We start from the raw sequence: 21032 nt of genomic DNA, 5'->3' as shown, positions 1-21032 counted from the left end.
AGCAGATATACAAGCTGCTGCGAGCTTGTAGATCTGCCGTTTTTGAAAAATCATGAACATTTGTGCAAGTCTTTGAATATTTCAAATCCTTCTAAGGTTTTCAAACCTTTTCATGTGAAGGACCCCAACATTAAATGTATTTGGCCACAGACCCCCCATCTCAAAATATTTAGTTCCAGGGACCCCCCAGAAGGAAAATTTGAGTTACAAATGTTCACTTAAAAAAATACATATATTCGAAGATTTGCACACATTTTCACGACTTCAAAAATAGATCTACAAGCTCGCAGCGCGGCACTCGGTGCCACGTTGTGAGCTTGTATATCTGCTATTTTTCAATAGTTAAAAGTATAAAATAATTCCAGGCCCCTCCACCGTGGGCCCTAGTAACAGAGTCCCACTTCCCCCCCCTTGTGACACCCCTGGTAATCATGTCCCCACGTGAGTTCACCTGGTGAAGGAGCGGACGTGCCTGCCCCTCCCTCCGCCGCTCCCCCCTCCTCCCCCACCCCCGCTGAACTTACTCCCCTGAGACCCCCCTCTGCCTCCTCCTCCTCCCCCTCCCCCACCACCACTTCCACCCCCTCCCCCCCCACCACCACCACCACCTCCTCCTCCAGCGTTGAGCCAAGACAGCCCCGTGCCTCCCCTGCCTCGTGGGATACGGTCCCGTGGCGCCAGGCGATACGCACCTGGGAAAACCACACGGAAAAGGACGGAGAAACACAAAAGAAAGAAAAGGCAATGTTTAACAAGTCATGTTATGAATTAACCCACTAAGACCCGAGGATTCGATTCTATAAATGTCACACACACATTTGTCATATAGAATTATTTGTATTTGGCCGCAGACCCCCAGCTGAAAATATGTTGTTCCACAGACCCCCAGAAGGAAAGATCTACAAGCTGAGCTTGTATATCTGCTATGTTTGAATAGCTAAAGTACAAAATAATGGTTAAAATAGTTAAAATCTAAAGTGCCACAGATGGTCTAAATGGGATAAAGCAAATATTTGATGTTGTGGATACATTAGTGTGTGTGTGTGTGTGTGTGTGTGTGTGTGTGTGTGTGTGTGTGTGTGTGTGTGTACCTGCAGGGGGCTGTCGGGAAGGAAGTGGGCCTCGTGTGAAGTTGCTCTGTCCGCCGCGAGGTTCACTGTAGGTTCCTCTGTGAGTGACGCCTGGTAACTGGGCGCTCCACGATGAACCACCACGCCCTCCCTCTCTACGGGCATAGTTACCTAAAACAGAAACAGTCTTTAGCACGCTCTAATGGTCACCTCTGAGACTACAGGTGACCTAGACTAGAGCCAGTTCAAGGGCAGCGAACTGGTACACTCGGCCGATAAATACCCAACACATACGTTTTCTCTGAGATCCATGCAGGCACTAACAAAATATATCAGCACTGACATTCCCAAGTATCATGAGCTGAAACGATCATGATGGTTGACTTGGTGGTGTTCCTGATGTGCGTGTCAGCAATATTCTGCCGACAATAGGCAAGTTTGACTAATGACAGCCATGTCTAGACCAAAAAACATTATGTTCCTCTTCCCCATTATTTGGAGAACCACGGGGACCGGATAGGGTGCACAAACTGAAAATAGAATTGCGATATCAAATGTAAAATAAGTCAGTGTTCTTGTGGTGGCTTGTCCCTTTTCATTGTGTGCCCATTTTTTGTAGACCTGTTGCGCTCCTGATAAACATTAACTGCCCTCCAACAAGAGCCCAAGGACCCTGGTTGCAAAATGTATTTGAGCATTTGAGTGTCTGCATCTACAGAACTTACCAGATAGCATTACACCTTTGGGTTGTGGTGGAGTGAAGAAGCGAGTCTGACTGTGGAAGGTGGCTCTGCCCCTGTTCCCAGTGAACAGTCCTCTGGTAGGGGGTTTGGGGGAGCTCTTGGGGAGACGCTTGGGGGGCAGGAGCCCGAGAGGAGTCACAATGTCTTTGAACTCCGCCGCCACAAAGTCGTCCACGTGCATGCTAGGAGGACGGGAGGTGTTCTGCTTGCGCTGGCGGAAGATGTCATGCGGTCGGCACAGACCCTGTCCGAAGCCGCCTCGGTTACCTCGCCCACGGGGAGCGGCCATAATGTGGGCTCTCTTAGCAGGTTCCACGTAGTCTGATTTACCACTACAACCAAGCACATGGCATTTCATTTTAAGAAACTTAATATGGCAAGCAGAAAGCTTACTGTATATATACTGCCAGTGCTAAAGCCAACTCTAAAGTTAGTTAAATGTTAACAGCTTATTTTCTGCATGAATGAAACAAAAAACTGCATTGGGAATCTGGCAAGTGAACCCATTGCAAACTGTAGCATTCTATTACATGAAATGTATACAGCAAGAAACATGACATAACTGGAAGGGTGCAATTGCAAGTGTGGTTGCACTGACGCAAGTCGGGAGGAATCCACTGGGAAATGAATTCCATCTTACCATTTACTGTATATATTGTGATGTCAAGTGAAGCTTGACCAATCCAGTCAGATTGGACATTATATTGTCCAATATATCCAGCCTTAGAACCCGGATAACATCCAGTCAAAAGGTTTACAAAAGCAGGTTCACTTTGCTGGCAAAAACGCCTCAGACTGAAAACAATAGTGTGTTGCCTATAGCAACCACACTAATTAGCAAAGAACTAACACAGGCAAGCGTGTACATTGTACCTTGTGATGAAGGTCTCATGCTTGTGTTTGCCCAGTCTGATGCCTTTGGGGTTCTTGGTGTGTCCGGGCGAGGACGGTTCGCTCAGGAACGAGCGCTCCAACTCTGCTTTGAGGTCCAGTTCTGGACAACACTCCTGAGCCAGGCCTACCAGGTCCACCTTCACCTGCCACACATAGAACATCATTTACACACACAAACACACGCACGCACAAGTGTTGATTTTGACAGAAATGTTTAAATTGTTAGTCGTTTCTAACTAGTTAGTTTTAGTCATAGACTTTTGAATGAAATTCCATTTAATTTTAGTAATCTGAAATATTTTAGTTTTAATCTAATCTAGTTTTAGTTGACCAAATACCATAAGATGTTAGTTGTCACTTGTCAGTTGTCTACAGTTGATTTGGTCAACAAAAATATATTTTGATAGCGTCGTAATGGCTGATGACATAGTTACATGCTGAAAATAGCCGATCTACAAGCTAACAACGAGTCACAGCAAAAGACAAAACAACAAGATGATTAGAAAAACACACCATATCAAGCTCAGCCTCCATGTCGTCAGGGTGGAAGGGTGAGAACCACAGAGCTTTAAGCTGCTCATCCAGAGCCTCTGATAGAACGAACACGGTCCTATAGAGAGAGAATACACAATGAGTCAACAAGGAAATTAATAGTGCACATTTATTATTCCAGGTTATGATACTAGAGTTGAATGCTGGTCATTTAGCACCATCCGTGGGCTCTACCTGTGATTGAATTGGGACAAGAGTGTCTCGGCGGCAGGCAGGATGGGTTCATTGTCAATAACAGGAGGAGCTTCACTGGCCATTTCTAACGTCTGCCTCAGGACAATCACGTTCTCCAACATGGTCTCCAATGACTCGTCCTCCTTGCATAACTTCTACACAAACGCAAACACACACACATACAGTAAGTCCAATGACAAGGCACCGTCAACACCTTCTAATTAAAAAGCACACTTATGTGTAATCACTTGTATTACCGTGATCTGTTTCTCCAGAGCAGTGAGAGGATGAGACTCTGTCCCCTCCCACTGCAGCAGGGCTTTCATCTCAGAGCTGCTCAGAGTCAGCGAGCGTGGAGGTACAAACCCTGGCTCTTCCCCTGGTCCCTGGCCTTCCTCAACACACTAGAGCAGAGCAAAACATGCACCGTTAACACTCAAATGTCCCTAGGGTCAAGTCCGTTGTAATTATACATCATATCAATAGTGCATGTGCTTCACATAAAGACAAAGCCAGAGTGGCAATCACAACTGTGGTGTCAATCTGCTCCGCCTCGCACCGCGACACTGCAACTACATGGCAGAGCTCTGTGGATTCGTCTATATATAAACAGATCTTCAAAGAACCGTACCCCCCACCCCCTAAAAACATGTGCTTAACGCAATAAATACTAGAATCACACCAATAGCATTGAGATAAGAAATGGTGTAATGCAGGCATCATCATGAAAGGAAAACCAGGAACAATGGGAAATACAACTAATACTGCTAATAATTCAAATGTGTATATATCATACCAGCGAGTCGGTGTGGAGGATCTGTCTAAGGAAGTCAAGCAGCACAGACAGCAGCTCAGCAGAGTCCTTGTTGAAGGAGAACACTTGCCTCTTCAGTAGAGAGCGCAGCCCGGTACTGTGTTTCTTCAGAGCACTGTGACAAAATACAAATACAATGTCTCATTAAATCAGAAGTAAACATCTTAAATATATCAAACCAGATAGATCACATAATACAATACGAGTAGTAGCAGTACAAAGAGAGGAGAGGGGTCTACCTACCTTTTGAGGTGGTACATTCCGTAGTCGTGCTCGGTGAGGAACATCAAGGTCCTGATGCAGGTGAGGAGCAGAGGGGTGGTGCTCTCTGCACTGCCCAGGACCTCCAGCAGGGCGTTGGCCACCGACGCCATCATGTCCCGACCCGGCAGGGAGTTGGCCAGCTGTTCGGCCTCCGACACGCAGCCCTCCGCTGGCGTCGTCGACACCACCAGTGAAATGTCCTGAGAGATGAAACACTTTCACATTCATTTCTATACCCAAAAAACAGAATTCCTTTTTTGTTTGTTCCTATAAGGCAGTGATTTTCAACCGTTTTCATATCAAGCTCCTTTATTTATTCAGCATTTGAGCCACAGAACACCATTTGATGAGATTTAGCCTCGATGAGACCAAAAACCATTTGGTCATCTTTGGATAAAAAAACCTCCACAACTCCATGCTGTATTGATGTGGTACCAGAGGAAACCGTATAGGTGCCGTGACGCTGCGTTGGTCCTCCCATTATTAACCCTAACCACGTGCATAGCGTAGAAATGAGATGTCGGACTTATCGGCAGTCCCCACGGGTCCATTTGGTTTCATTTTACGCTCTCAAGAGTTAAAAGATCTATAAGGGTCCATCTGGTTACCAACTCTCTATCATTTAGCTGGGGACCACTGGTTGAAAACCACTGCTTTAAGGCTTTCCCCTGATAGTTGTCTGTGCTTCTTACCTGGTCACAGAGTGACTGCAGTACGGTTCCCACCAGCTCACTGCAGTGCTGCTGTGGCAACGGGTGGCCAGTAGGGGGCACCAGTAAGGAGAGCAGCAGGGGGAAGAGCTCCGCCAGGTGCTCCTCTCCGGAGGTGGAGCCAGAGAGGAGTTGCAAGGCTGCACTCTTGCACGCTCTCTGGGAGACCAGGGCGTCCAATAAGGAGAGCAGACGCAGGACCTGACCCCAACACACACTTTTACCCTCAGCTCTGAAACACAAAACAGTGCAACGGTCAAAAAGATATGTAAGCCCGATTGACAGAAATTAACATTGTTTTAGTAACTGAAAACCATTTTAAAGATTTTTTTCGTTGGGCTTTTCATGCCTTTATTTGATAGGATAGTAGACTGACAGGAAATGGGGAGAGAGATGGGGAATGAAATGTGGCAAAAGGCCAGCGGGCGTCCCTGAAAACTATTTTAATCGTTTAGTGATTAAAGCAATTTCAAGATGGTGCACATTGTTAGAGTTCAGATAAATTGTGATGAGTTTTTGGAGCGGTGAAAGCGCTCCCAATAGACAGGTATGTCCGTGGGTATGTCCCTGGGTGGCTGGGTGGGTGGCTGGCTGGCCGTGTCCGTAGCCTGGCAATACCTTGAGTGGCCACACACAACACACTAGTTAAAGGAGGGGCGCTGTTGTGCAGGCACACACACACACAGCTTCTATGGCACTATTGTGCAGACTAGACACACACACACACGCACACACACACGGTATAGCTGCTCAGATTCACCGCTCCACTTCAAACCGAGGTTTGATTTTATTTCCATTATTTTGTCCAGGGCAGGACACGAAACGTATGGATTGCAGCTAAACTCAATTGTACTATTGTTCATCATTCTACGTGTGTGCGTTTGCGTGTGTGTGTGTGTGTGCGCGTGCGTGTGTTAATGTTCTCCACTCACAGCTGCAGCTCCTCCAACAGAAGCTCCAGCAGGGTCTTCATGACGAGCGTTGCGGTGGGGGAGGAGAGGTCCGCCAGCTGGACACACACTCTCCTCAGGATGGCGAGAAGCGGAGGACAGCTGGTGCCACACACGCACGCCAGGGCCTCGGCCAGCACCTTCCACTGCACCCGGAGGTGCATGCTCCACAGCTTCCTGGTGTTCAACGCCACCGCCACGTCCTGGACGGAGAACACCTGAGGGGGAGGAGTCATGACACCATCACCGTTAACAATGACACTCATTAGTTTCCCTATGCTTTGACAACAGCAGTGGTTTTCAACCCTTTTCGTATGATATCAAGGTCCATTATTTATTTAGCATTTGAGCCACGGACCACCATTTGATGAGATCTAGCCTCTCAGAACCAACAACATATTTTGTCCAAACTTCCATGCTGTATTGATGTGGTACCATAGGAGAGATAACAGACACACGTTGATCAAAATAACAATTCTTCTACACTCTAAAATTGTGTAGGCCTCTTTAGAAGGCATTTTTAGAATTGGCCTAACGTCTAAATGGGTTAAGTAATGCAGATATTTAACAATAATTTAACTCTTGAGAGTGTAAAATGGAACCAAATGGACTCGAGTTAAAGATCTACAAGGGTCCACTTGGTTACCAACTCTCCATCATTTAGCTGGGGACCACCTGGAACCCCCTCAAGGACCACTGGTTGAAAAGCACTGCACTACAGTCACAAATGGTTGAAAACATGAAGACCTGGACGGGTGGGTAGGGCTGTCACAATTATTACATAATCGTCTAATCGCAATTATTTGAGGTGATCGCAATTATTTTGCATAATCGTCATAATCGTTTCCATGTTGAGCAATGTTAATATAGTTACAAACACTTTCAAAAAGTAGTGGAAATAGCAGATCTACAAGCTCACAACGATCGGCTATTTCCACTATCAATGTTATTTTTTAAGTATAACATTTTCAAATGTCAGTAATTTCTTTGTACATTTAGATTATGTGTCATGATTGCCATGTGCAACTTCAAAGCCTAAAAGCCAAACAGAAATGTAATTGTCAGCGACAAATACACAATTAAACCGTTAATCGCAATTATTTCAGTGACAATTAATCGTCATGTAAAATGTCATCATCGTGACAGCCCTACGGGTGAGGGTACCTGTGTGCTCTGCATGGGCAGTGGGAGAGGCAGCAGCTCAGACAACAGGGTGAGACCTGAGAAGAGACCCTCAGGAGCTTTCAGGAGAGAACCCAGAACCTCTTTCAGCATCAGAGACCATGTGTTACTGGCCAGCGTCTCCTCTGTGTGGGTCACCTACACATTCAGTCAGAAACAACACTTTATTGCTCAAGTTTAGGTTCATACAGTAATCTGAGCACACAGTTTGGCAGAGACAATTATATTACAAGTAACACTGGCTGCATACGTAATAGGCTAGTTAAAACGACACATCGGGTGCCCAGAATTATTCGACGTTTAATTTGCTGGTGCCCATGGCAACACGCCATTTTACCTACCTTCGAAGTACTGACGAGAAAAGTAATCCGAGTAAATGTAATCCAAGTATGTCCTGTTTATTTCGCGAAAATCTTTTCTTTCAGTCAGGACCGTTTTTTATCAATTCTAAGCCACAGTGTTTGTGTTACGGCCGGTAGAAGAGGCTGCCGTTTTGAGAAAAATCACACCCGTGTGAACCGAGCGGTGGTCGTGGAGGCTGTGCAACAGCACTACTGGGTGGGTGCAGCGGGGTTAGTGTGCTTTACAATGCTGTAGTTTCTTCACACACTCTAATTTATTTGACCCTAAAACATTCAGTTTGTTAATAATAATAATAAAATACTTGACCACACATGCTGACCCACCCCGTGTGTGTGTGTGTGTGTGTGTGTGTGTGTGTGTGTGTGTGTGTGTGTGTGAGAACAACAGCGCCCCTCCCTTAACATGTGTGGTCAGAAAAGGTACTGCAGGCTTGAGGCTACATACACGGACGGCCGGACGGATACCCACACACACGGCCACGTATAGGAGACCACCGCTCAAAAAAAGAAAAAAAGGAAGAGAATCCGGAGAAAACAGCATTTTTGTGCAGCCGCTAAACAGGAAGTCAACGAGACAGACAGCACGTCCGGGTGACGTAATTTCGCGCTGCATGTTGGGAAATGGAGTTTGTTTCATCACCGCGGTAGCCAAGTGCAGTAGCTACAGTACAGTATAGTTTACTGTACAACGCGTCGAACGCGTCGCGGGCACACGTAAACATCAAAGAGATTGGCGCGTGGGCACCACGTGGGCGTTTAATGTGTTAAGCAAAGCAGGTTTGTCTCACATAAGAATATTGTGTAAAAAAAAACATTGGAAGCAGCAGATGCCATAGCATCCCAAATCATTAGTGACTGTGGAAAGTTCAAACTGGACTTCAAGCAACTCTGACTTCAGAAGGTTGACATTTCTCTAATTGTTTTGAGTGGTCTTGTGTAATATTGTAATATTTTGAGATATGGACTTTTGATTTTCATGAGCTGTATGCCATAAAATCTATTGAATATTTCACTGCTCATTATTTTATGGAATTACGGAAAACTTTAGCAGAGCGAAGAGCACTCAAGACACCACAACATAGGCACGCACACACACACACACACACCTGTTCATTGACACCCTGCGTGAAGGTGAGCAGCACGTCAACGATGAGCGCCTGCACCCGGGTCTCGTCGCTGTCCAGGCGACCGGAGGCGGGGATGGAGCACGCTATCATGTGCAGCGTAACCAGCACGCTGGCCACGCGCGTGTCCCTGAACTGGAAGGCGCCGCCGCGGAGCAGCTCCGTCAGCATGGCGCGCAGCAGCCGCAGCGTGTTGATGCACACGCTCAGGATGGTGCAGCGCTGCGGCGTGGGGCCCACAGGGCCGTGCACGCGCCAGGGCTGCAGCAGCACGCTGCACAGCTTCTGCAGGATCCGCACGCTCGTGTCCAGGCCCTCGCCGGAGAAGAGCTGCACGCCGGCAAGATTCCACTTGAGATCCTTTTGTTGACCTGCAGACAGATGTGGAAAAAACACTTCAATCTGTGACCCTCGTCTGTAGCGTTGTCATTTACATAACAGAGGCATGTACATGGTAAATGGTGCATTTATATAGTGCTTTTTATCCAAAGCACTTTGGATACATAGATTGTGCATTACATTCACCCATTTACCCCTTCACACAGACATTCATACACCGATGGCGGAGGAAACCATGCAAGGCAACAGTCTGCACATCAAGAGCAATTAGGAGTTCAGCGTCTTGCTCAAGGACACTTCAACAATAATGGAGCTATTATCCAGAGCAATATACAGTATAATTAGGACAAGCAACATAATTAGGTCAACCGTAATGAATAACCATTATTCCAAGTCACCTATTAAAAACTGTAAGGGACAACTACACAGTAAAGCCTAATTCATATTTAGTCAGATGACGATATCACTTACCACAAATAACTCATTCTTAAGCAAATGCGTTGGAATTTTTAGATTGAGAATCTATCATAAATGAGGCTTAATTAAGCAAATAACTGAGGTTTATGATCACTTCAAACAGGAGCACAAAGAATGTACCTTCGAGCACAGGCGGGGGGCAGGCAATGAGACAGAGGACCCTCAAGGCCGTCACCAGTCCAGCTCCATCTGCACTCAACACATTCTCCACATTCTAAAGCCCGGGGAACACACATGGTTAAAATAACATGCGTTGAGACAGGATTCATTTGCATATTTTAAATCCTCAAATATGTCACAGAGCAGGTACATTAGGTAGTTGTTCAGGAGAAGTTCAGACACGTTTGTGAACTCAACTCTGCCCCAAAAAAGGGATGTCAGTGTCACACCAACAAAGAATATAAAGAAAATAATTCACTGAAGAGAACTGTTGCTTTAATCCTGTTGATTTAAAGAAAACTATACCTGCTTGACATATTCCAACAGAGTCGGAATGCTGCCGATCTCAAAGCGCAGCTTTTCCAGTGGCTCCAGCCATTTATTAAGCTCTGAAATGCAGCGTAAACACACAAAACACTGGTCATGAAAAATGCTCACAGCAAAAGGTGTCTTCAGTGTATACGAGAGAGGTTGATATAATGGATATCTGCTTATGGTTTACTGCTTACCCTGTAATTTAGCATTGGTGTCGTCTGCCTTGGCTAGCGCGAGCAGTGGAGCCGCGTACTGTTCCATCATATGCAGGTCATTGGAGCTCTGCACCACCAGTAACACCAACATGCACGCATAGTTGTATGTCACTGCCTTGCGCGCTTTGGCCTCACTGGAAGAAAGTGAGAGAATAATAATGCTTACTTTATAATCCACTGTAACAAATTGTGAGCTTATAAAGCAGTGGTTTGCAAACGTTTTAGTAGTTTTAGATTTGTTTGTTTTGTTTGCGCTAAAATTTATCAAATTATTAAAATAAATAAAAATGTGTATATTTTTGGGGAGGGGAAAATGACCCATAGAGTGGAGTCATGACCCATAGAAATTGGTGCGCGACCCATAGAAATGGGTCCCGAACATGCCCCCAGAACCACGGTAGAAAGTTGGAAGCGGCCAGCCCTACTGGCCAAAGCTGGAACAGCAGGCGGGGTGAAATACATGCACGAGCATAAGAGTGCGCCGCTGGGGTCTACAATAGGGTTCAATGGACGTCGAGCGACGTTTGTGACGTAAGTAAAATTGGCAAACTTTTGTTTGCCAATTTCCCCCACAATGCACCTGGATTAGCTTCTTCCGGGTGCTTCAAAACACCACTGAGCACTTGCATCGAAATGAATAGCTGGGGGAGGAGCTGTCCGTTCTCTATATTATATATAACTCTATGGTCCCGACCCGCTGTTTGGGAACCACTGTTCTAGACCTCATCAGTCCATGACACCATTGTACGGCAAAGTCAGAATCGGGCTATGACAAAGACAACAAGTCACAAAGCAAACTCAAAAGAAAGACACCACAACTAAAAGCCAGAAACGTACCCCTGTCCGTCCTTGCTGTGGTGCTGCAGCAGGGTGACCAGGCAGGACAGGTTGTTGTCCAGGCTGAAGACGTGGGCCACGGCGCTGCGTCCCGTCAGGGTGAAGGTGATCAGGTAGAGGGCATGCAGCGTGCCCAGCACGTCTGGGTTATCGCCCTCCTCCAGCCCCGCCCCGCCCTCTCCCCCCGCCGCCACATGGGTCATCAGCTCCGCCACGCCCTGGAGACAGGGATGCACATCATTCATTGACAAGTCACCAACCTTTTCGGTCGCTTAATCGATCCTTTAGGACCTAAAGGAAGATTGCGATGCATCATGGTATTTTGAGTCTTTGCATCACTCATCCGGCTGCGGGAGAGAACCGTCTATCGCTCTCCGCTGAAAAGGCTCAAAGGGTAAATATACGCTTTTGACGCTCAAGCGTTGGATTTGATAAAACGTATATGTATACGTCCTCAACGGTGAATGTGTTAATTGCAATTAATAGAACTTAATAGACTATAGTACTTGTCCGACTTTATTCCTGACAGATACAGAGATATTTGTGTGACTCGCGTCCGGCAACCACACTTGCAATTTCCAATCACATCAGTCTAGTTGCTAACAGCCCTACCTGGAGAGCGTGCAGCGCCTGCATGAGCCAAACGCCCAGGCCCTCCTCTCCCAGCGCAGGGCCTGTGGTGGTGCCCTCCCCGCCGGAGAAGGCCATGTCCTCGCCCTCGGCCTCCGTGGCGGTGGTCAGCAGGCGCAGCAGCAGGTTGGTGGGCGTGGGCTGCGCCAGCAGGAAGAGCATGCCCGACTGGCTGAGCGACAGGAAGCGCAGCAGGTCTCTGATGGCCTGGATGATGCCCGTGTGGCCCGCCGCCGCCGCCGTGGACAGCACCACCGTCATGCTCTCCAGGAAGTGAGCCGCGTGCATGTATCTGACGGAGGAGGTGACATTTAATGAACCAGTGCATTCATTAATTTAGTTCGGTGTGATTTACATTTACAGTAGTCTATATTCATCAGTGCAACGGTGTTAACATATCGTTGCTGTCGAGCAGAACCCTTGTATTTCCATATTCCAACTTAGTTTTTTTTTTGTTAATGCTACACTTTGTTGTACAGGGATTTCAAGCCAAATGTTTTGCATTGTGACATGCTTTTTTTACATTTTCAGAAAAGTCAAACTTTCCAAAAGTTAAAGTGGTTTTGTCTGTCTGTGGGTTTTATAAATATTGCTCCAATGTAAAAATTGTGGTTTAATAAGTACATTGGATCCATTAGAACACATGTTCTATCTTTGCATTTCCTGAAAAGAAAAGGTTTTGGACATACAAGGTTTCCACCCGACAGTGACGATATAAGCCCATGGATGCATGCGTGTGTGTGTGTGTGTACATGAGAAATACCTATACAGTGTGGGATACGGGTCATCTCTCTCCTGTGGTCCCGTTATTCTGGCTGATGTTGGGAAGGCTTTGATGGGCGGCTGCACCATGGCGTGAGTAGCCATTTCTAGCAGGTGATGCAACTCTTCCAGGACCCCCGCCAACCTGTCCAGGTCTGCCTCTGTCGCAGGGGAGGAGCTTAGCACTTGCTCCTCCTCCATTGGACTCTCAGCCTCCTCCATCTCCTCCTGAGGAGAAATGGAGAGTATATAAGGTTCAGGCGTTGACACCAAGGGTTGCCCACCTGCCCCTGGCAGGTAAATAAAACTTTCAGGCAGGTGGAGTTTGCTTTCAGGCTCGTTTGAGAGGGAACGCAACCCTCTATAAATTAAACACAACACGAGATATCTGTCTAAACACCTGAACGTGGCAAGAACACTCCATCTTCTGGTCCATGGAATGTAAAATAAGAGCACCTATGTTTACCTATAATGTGCTGTTTTCACTGTTGCTACACTTAAAAATATAAAATACAAAGTGTGAACCCATAGTGATATTTATAGCTATAGTTGGAAAATTTAGGTATGATATTTTTTATCGCACAGCCCCAGAAAATAAAAAAAGAGAGTGTTAAATTGAACAGAAATTGTTATTGTATCTATCAGTATGCTTTGTGTAGTGTACATGTACCTGCTGAGGCTCGCTCCATGCGGCAGCAGTGCGCTGTAGGTCAGCCAGCACCTCGTTGAAGTGGCCTTTCTGTAGTAAGGCGTTGCCGGCGGTGACGACTCTCACGGTCTGCTCGCGCAGGAACAGCTGGAGTAAACGCTGCAGGGACAGAACACACAGCCAGGTGGGTCTCAGCACAAGGACTGTTGTGCACAGGGGTCATCCATGTCCGCACACAGACAGAATGTGTCCGTGGCAAAGATTTGGTCTTGTCCGGGGCAAATGATAGATTTTCTTTTTTACACACCATTATAATGTTCTTATTTTGATCATGAGACCCAATTACTGAATGTCAAGTCTCCAGTTTTTCTTCACAATATGTAGCCTATATGACACTGATTTACTATGACACTATGGGACATTAGGAGTCCACTAGCACTAATGGTTCTCAAACCTTTTATTTGCCAGGACCATAACTCTGAGAATGTGCAAATGGAACCAAATGGACCTGTATGGGTCGATTTGGTTCCATTTGTACAATCTCAGAGTTACAGCCATGGTATGTCCAAAAGAAAAAAGGGCACAAATCATTGTCCCACTAACTAACCTGATAGCCACTCTTCTCTCCCTCCCCTTCCTGCAGGAAGGCCTCCACACCAGCAGGGCCACTGGTGAGGGCATCCAGAGCTCTCAGGACGTTGAGCTTAAGCGCAGACGAGACGTGGTCCATGTGGAGGAGCTCGAGCAGGAGGCCCAGGGCTTTTTTGTGTGGCAGCTCCGTGAGGCCCTGTGGACACTCGGCCAGGTAGCACAGTAGCTTGGCACCGGCTTTCAGCTGTCTTAGGTTAAGCGCAATCGGCTGTTTGAGAGCAACGTCTATACTCAGAGCCTGGAGCACCCATTGGACGAGCAATCCCATAGGATGCACCCAATGGTCCTCTCCCTGTCCAATTAAGTAGCCCATACCTTTGGCCAGTAGTCCAGGGGCCTGTTCCAGAGCTGTGACCCAGCGGGCATCTCTTTCCTCCCCTATGCTGGCTATAAGCTCTTTGAGCTGGGCAATAGCCTCGGCTCCTTCTCCGTCTCCCTCTGTACCTCCAGGGTCTCTGGGCTCCCCCGCCCTCGCTCTCTCCACCTGGGCATCGAAGCGCGTCTTGTACGGAGGGGTGAAGTAGAGGAGAGGCCTGAGTTCTCGTTCGTAGGGGTCATACTGAACCGGAGGGACGGACGCCAGATCCTCAGGAGTGTAGTCCATGTCAAAGCTGGGGATCTTAAAGCTACCGTTGTCCAAGTCATCCTCATCGCTGGAGATCTGCTCATAGCCATCATCCCCTGGAAGAGGGTGAAGAGAGGAGGGAAGGAAGGAAACGGTAACATAAAACCACAGTTAGGAAGATGGCTTAAATATTACTTGGGTGAGTGAGTATTCAATAGTGTAATGTATGTGTGTTATAATGAGGAGGAGGACGGCAACTACAACTCTTTATTCCAAAATCTTGTGTTCTACTGATGGACCTACTCACGCAGAGGCAGCATCACTTCAAACATGCAGGGTTAGTTACATCTGACATGCAGGATGTGACCACAACACAAGCTGTTACACACAGCTAAGCCAAGACAGCTTATGAATGCAGATCAGACGCCTTCAGGGCAGCCCAGGGCGGTGGGCCGGCTGTGGGGTATGGAAAATCAAACGGTTGCATGCGGAACGCAGCATTGCCAGAGCACGCACTCTGTGTTGGACTGTCGCCCAGTTCCAAATGGACCGGGCTCCCTTAGGTCCCTGCTGGTGTGTTAGTGAGAATTTGGCTGATAATGGAATTTTCAACATCCATTATTATTATATTATAATTAGAATAGAACAGAACTCATTTTAGATTTTTGCGTTGGCTCTAAAAAAAAATAGCAGATATACAACCTCACAGCATGTCACTTAGTGCCGCGTTGCGAGCTTGTGCATCTGCCATTTTTGAAAAATCGTGTAAGTGTGAGTTGTGGAACCTCAGATCTTAATGGGTTCAACGTTTAAGCTAGCAGTGGTAGATGTGAAACTTATCAAGATTGGGCAACTGCATGGCCAATTTCTTACCTAAACAAAATGTATATGTATTTTACAAACAAGCAACCAGAAACAAGCCTTGAGTGTCTGTAGGCCTACATCTCTTTGTCTCTTATTGTTAGTCAAAATCAATTCTGGGAGCATCCCTAGTGGTTATGTTGGCAGATTGGTCTGGGTCGGTGGTTCTCAAAGTGGATTCCAGGGACTCTGTGGGTTCCTTTAGGGGGGGTCTAAGTGGACCCATACAAGTCTGTAACTCTGAAAGTGTACAAATGGAACCAAATGAACCCGTTAGGGTTCATTTGGTTCCATTTGTACACTGCCAGAGTTAAAGGGAGACCTTGAAGTTTGAAAGTTTGAGAAACACTGGTCCGGTTGGAGAGAAGATGCAAACACCTGAGGGAGAGACTCGTGGTCCATTTGGAATTGATGGGACATCCGCTGACACTGTCCCCGGCCGCGCTGTCACACAAAGACCTCCCTACCTTCCTCCATCTCCTCTTCCTCGTCCTCACCCTCATCTTCCTCCTCCTCCTCCTCCTCGGGAACACTGCCTTCTGTCCGCGTGTCCTCTTCCTCCGGCTCCTCCTCTTCCTCCTCGCCTTCCTCTTCCGGCTCCGCGTCGGAGTAGGGTTCGTCGGCGGGGAGCGACGACCTCTCGGGCGACACGGCCTCCAGGTAGTCCTCGCGGCCCTCCACCGGCTCCGTTTTGACCACGGCGCCGGTGCTGCTGGTGCCCACTTTAACAGCAAAAGGAGACGGCTTACAAGTTAGCTGTTGTGGCAAAGACTGGAGTCTGCACTCCATTGCAGCACATGTGAAAAGGACCAAACCAAATATGGACCAATAAGACTGGAGGTCTATATACTGTACACAGTATACAATAAAGTGAACAACAGAACAGAATTTTTGAATAGAAAACTTTTTCACTATCAAAATGGTAAAAATATATAAACCTAGACATGACAATGATCCATGTTTGACTGCATGGTAAGCAAATTCTACAGTGGAGGTTTCATTTCTTTTTTGTTCTGCTGCGTTTCACCCAGCCTCTGTTTGGATGTGTGAGCACACAACCGTTTCAAAGAAGAATGATACCAGTGAACCAGTGGGCAGTGTGGCAGTGCAGGTCTGACCTGTCACAGGAACCTGTTCTTCTTCATCGTCATCTGGAGGTGGGGGTCCAGGTGGAGTACGAGGACCTCTTGGCGCTGGTCTGGGTGGGCTGCCGTTGTATTGGTCATCTTTATCCCACTCTGGGACACACACAGGGCAAAGATATTTGAGTTTTTACTGCAGCGGCACAAATCACATAGCACTATGGGGTGAAAAAGATGGTGAAAGGGAGAGAGACATCAATGTTTATAGTCGCATGTGGCATTTAATCAACTTCTAGGAGGAGAGTTTATTTGTTCAGAGCGTGGCTCTGTTCTGACACACACACACACACACACACACACACACACACACACACACACACACACACACACACACACACACACACACACACACACACACACACACACACACACACACACACACACACACACACCTATACATTATCCTTCTTTCCTCCACCGTTTCAGTAGGGCAACCAGGGGTGCACAATAGTTTTGTTTTTTTAATATAAATGAATGAAATGAGTTTGAAATAGTAGAACCCTACAACATTACAATATAAAAAGACATAGGCTAATGTACATAGTTTGGTATTTTTGTTGTGAGCTGCCTTTCATGCTGATTGGCTTATTAATTTAGAGTGCCAGAGCTTGTATGTCTGCTCATGTCATTCACTCAGTGCTTCTTCTTATGTTAGTACTAGGACTTCAAAATAATATATTTTTATTTAATTTTAAAACTTGCATGGCGAGAGCCCCAATGTCAATATAATTATTACATGTAAGGAAAGAGGTCAAACACTGCGTGGTGTGTACAGTTAAGAGTATTACAGGGAGGGGTTACAAAGGCACGGGATGTGTCAACATCAGGAAATGGGGTGTGGTGGCTGAGTAGTTTCAAGGTAAGTGTGCCAACCTTGTTTAATGAGCCTCTTGGGACCACTCTGTTGTTGGGGGGGTGGGGGTGGTGGAGGAGGGGGTGAGTCGTGGTCATGTCCGTGGGGGCGATCTGCTGTGCCGTAAACTGCCACGGTCAAAGCGGTGTACCAGCCACGAAGCACCAGCCCATCCGTGTTCACCTGCACACGTCAACACAATGCAGCTTCTTACAAATGTACACCAGACCATTAATGACAAAGAACGTCTTCAAATCACATGCCGCGATTAGTTTACCTTTCCGCTGGGCCTGAAGATGATTGACTTGTTTTCATCATACTCCAGACTGGAGGGAGAGGAGAAGGTAGATGGTAGCGTGAGTCTAGCATCATCCACACAATAACAACCAGGGTAAAGAGTTCATGTTTTTCAACACCTCTGGCTCAATGAATGGATATTAATAACTACAAACGTATACATAGTTCCTGGAGTGCTATTTGTAATTATTTTGTTAAGAGTTTAGATTAATAGGTAAACATGACTTAGTTAATCTTTCTACCATTACCACTATTCTTTCAAAGGTAGCTTTGAGTATTGAGTCACTTTGTGCTCCTGTGTGGGTGGGGTTGCATTTCTGGAGAACAAAAGCACCTGTCATGGTTCATTCTCACTCATATACACATGAACACACATTTTGGAAGTACTATGAGAGCAAAGTTCTCAGGGTGGACTCCACCCCGACAGGTTCTACAGGTGATCCAGACAACTGGTTGTTTAAGAAAGAATTGACCACCTCAGCAGGAGAGAGTGAGAGAGAACAAAGATAGGTCCTAATAAAGAGCAGGACGACAGGAGGGGACTGACCTGCCCAGTCTGTGGAAGGAGGAACTGTTGGGTTTGCTGAGGTTGTTGAAGAAGAGGTCCAGCTGGAAGGCATGAGGCGACGTCTCCCTGAAGTCAGAGAAACAATCAGTCACAAAAGAGGATAAATCAATTAAACGTTTTAATCACTTATCAAAGTTAAAGGAATATACTTATAAAGTAACACAATATGGCATGGAAACCTGGTTTACTCTGTGTGCAGCAGTTTTTTCTCAAACGTTTGTGGCTCAGGGCACCCCTGTAAATAATGTTTTCATCCACAGCAACCCTGAATTACATTGTTATAGCAGCACCATACAGCAGCACCATACGGTCTACGGCCGTATGCTGTAAAGAAAAAATAGAAAAAGCGTATGCCCTCGTGAACCTTTCAAAGTAGTGTATCTGATAGGCATTATCCACTGGTGTATGACCTGGCCTCATGAATGGCCGCGGATCGTAGATTATAGTATGCTCTCAAAAGAGTTCTAGAACACACCACTGCATTTATGTCATATTACAGTACGGAAATATGACGTGAACTATTTCCTCCTAAAATACAGCATGTCACAAGGAAAACTTTCCAAATATGGCAGAATGAAAATAACATTATCGTTTTAACCACTTGAACCCCAGTATAACTATTCTATAGAACATTTGCCAAAAATAGCAGATCTACAAGCTGAGCTTGCAGATTGGCTATTTTTGGCAAAGAGATTTGGTGTAGATTGAAAAAGATTTCACCAATTACAGTGCAAATGATTAAACTGAAGTGATATTGATGAATTCCAAACTATAAGTATTCTTGCGGCACCCCTGTACTTGCGTCACGGCACCCACTTTGAGAATCCGTGCTGAACAGTGTTCAGAATCAACATTGTTCAGTCAGTTATATCACGGATTACCAAACGCACTCTGTGAACCAGTGCAGGCACAACAAAGGAGCTCAGATGTCACACATGATTCATTTCTTCACAGTAGTGGGCTTCTCCTTTTCTTACAATCACATACACCTTATTATCTGTTACAAAGAAAAGACCATCTACTGAGGATATATGTCTCATCGTCGGGTGGAAACCCTGTATGTCTAAAACCGTTAGTTTTGTATCTATCATTTTAAAAAATATCTAAAATAGTGAAAATAGACGATCTGCAATGCCTCTCATCGTGAGTGTGTGCTTGCAGATCTGCTATTTTCACTAGTTTTGTGCGAGAGTCTTGTATGATGAAGCAGGGCTTTACTTTACGAAAAAACGTACACATTTGAAACTTACAAGGTTTCTGCCCGACAGTGACGTCATGTAATAATGAGGTAATGGATGGTCTCCCCGACACAATATGTACTGAGAGAGAGAATGTGTGGAACATGCTTTACCCAAATGCTCTGCTGTCAGGTAAGCTGCTGTGTGCCTTAAGCCCCGGAGGGATGACCCGCACCTCCGTGATCAGGACTCCACACGGGAACCGCACAACATCGATATTGGTTAACTGTAGTTCATGGAACACACAACAATGTACAATTTAGGCATAATTAGCAGACAGACACTCTTAATACAGAGCGACTTACAATAAGCAAGGACAGCACAAGGTAAAACATGAAATGCATAGCAATAGTAATCTAGGATTATAAGTAAACCAAGAGCCTATCATCAGTCTAACAGAAGAATATCCACAAAATAATAGTAATAATAATAATAATATGTATTGTGAAACTATACACAATACAGGGTGCCAAAACATAGCTTTATAAACATGTCATGTTTACATCTCTCCATACGTACACTAAGAAATATATTGTTATAAACATTAACAATTCCCTGCCCAGGACATTAATGCATACATCAGTGAGACTGGACCAACTACTGCAGAAGGCCTACCTAACCGGTTTGTCTTGTGGTGGTATTCTTGGTTAATGCTGATGTGTAAACAGATGCTAATTAACGTTAGCAACATAAGCAAAACTACGAAGGATGATGCTGCTAACTAACGTACATAAGTTGTGCACCGTTACATGTGGCTCTGATTAAATCATTAAATGTATAAAACAATATGGGGAAGGGTATTAATACGCCATGACAAATATTTTGATGATTATACACGAATTCGTTAAAAAACTAAGCAATAAACTGTTGAGAATGAGAATGGTAACGTTGCTATATGCGCTAACTATTAGCTAGGAAGTCATTACAGCACCTCACCATTACAGGAGGAAAAGACTAGCTCGTTTTAAAAGCATATAATATGATACAGAGGAGGTTGTGTTGAGGCTGGAGACATTTACCTCTGCACTTTGATGTTTAAATGTATCGATAAAAAGAAGTTCTGTTGTGGTGTCCCCCGCCATATTGGTCTGTTGTCGCTCACTGGAGTCAACTTCCGAATAATGTGATTAGTTCCGGAGCATTGTCGCCATAAACTAAACTGATCTCCGATCAGCTTCACGCTGACTGTACCATGCTTTCCATTTACCGCTCAGTGCTCAGATCCGGCCTAGAACCCGTCTACTGTCTGTATCCGGTAGTTTTTAGACATAATGTTTACATACAGTTTCCGTATCCGCTCTATAGATCTAGACCGGATCAGCAAATTTCAAAGCAAACAAACAGACTGTCAGTAGGCGCGTTCAAACCATAGATCTGATCTCAGGTCAGCTTAATTAACTGGTTCTATTGGTCTCAAAACTAGTAAAACCTGTTGTTGTTGTTTTTCAAGGTCCAATTGTAGGCTGATCTACTGAAGACCTGACATAATGCAAAATAAGAGAGAGACAGAGAGAGAGAGAGAGAGAGAGAGAGAGAGAGAGAGAGAGAGAGAGAGAGAGAGAGAGAGAGAGAATTATATACACATGTTTAATTCAATTGTCAATATTCCAATATTCCAATATTCTTAATTTGATT

The 21032-nt window shown here is 45.7% G+C and overlaps 2 protein-coding genes across 3 annotated transcripts in view; one reads left to right on the top strand and one right to left on the bottom strand.

The window, feature by feature from the left end:
* LOC308298554 (sialic acid-binding Ig-like lectin 15) overlaps positions 1-21032 on the top strand; it is a gene marked incomplete at both ends in the record, with an annotated part of 432712 nt that overhangs the window by 273096 nt on the left and 138584 nt on the right. The window lies entirely within an intron of this gene.
* virma (vir like m6A methyltransferase associated) lies at positions 448-20500 on the bottom strand (the record flags this gene model as incomplete). 2 transcript variants are annotated; one of them, XM_080751046.1, is made up of 28 exons in its annotated part: positions 20417-20500; positions 19511-19623; positions 18139-18225; positions 17572-17620; positions 17315-17477; positions 16418-16537; positions 15767-16021; positions 13830-14554; positions 13244-13381; positions 12575-12801; positions 11794-12103; positions 11182-11399; positions 10324-10478; positions 10121-10203; positions 9776-9869; positions 8822-9210; positions 7336-7491; positions 6154-6389; positions 5204-5453; positions 4491-4711; positions 4230-4362; positions 3691-3837; positions 3434-3588; positions 3221-3317; positions 2687-2850; positions 1796-2145; positions 1092-1241; positions 448-692 (listed from the first exon to the last, which is right to left on the bottom strand). In XM_080751046.1, exons 1-28 carry the CDS (start codon positions 20477-20479, stop codon positions 448-450), a joined length of 5493 nt encoding a protein of 1830 aa, XP_080607172.1. In that variant the 5' UTR covers positions 20480-20500. The 2 variants fall into 2 exon arrangements, with proteins under 2 accessions (XP_080607172.1, XP_080607173.1); XM_080751047.1 differs by having other exon boundaries at positions 15797-16021.

The sequence above is a fragment of the Nannobrachium achirus genome, assembly GCF_963921795.1.
Source record: "Nannobrachium achirus genome assembly, chromosome: 2".
Classification (NCBI taxonomy): domain Eukaryota; kingdom Metazoa; phylum Chordata; class Actinopteri; order Myctophiformes; family Myctophidae; genus Nannobrachium; species Nannobrachium achirus.
The sequence above is the reverse complement of the archived record's forward strand: the minus strand, read 5'-3'. Positions and strand labels throughout refer to the sequence as shown.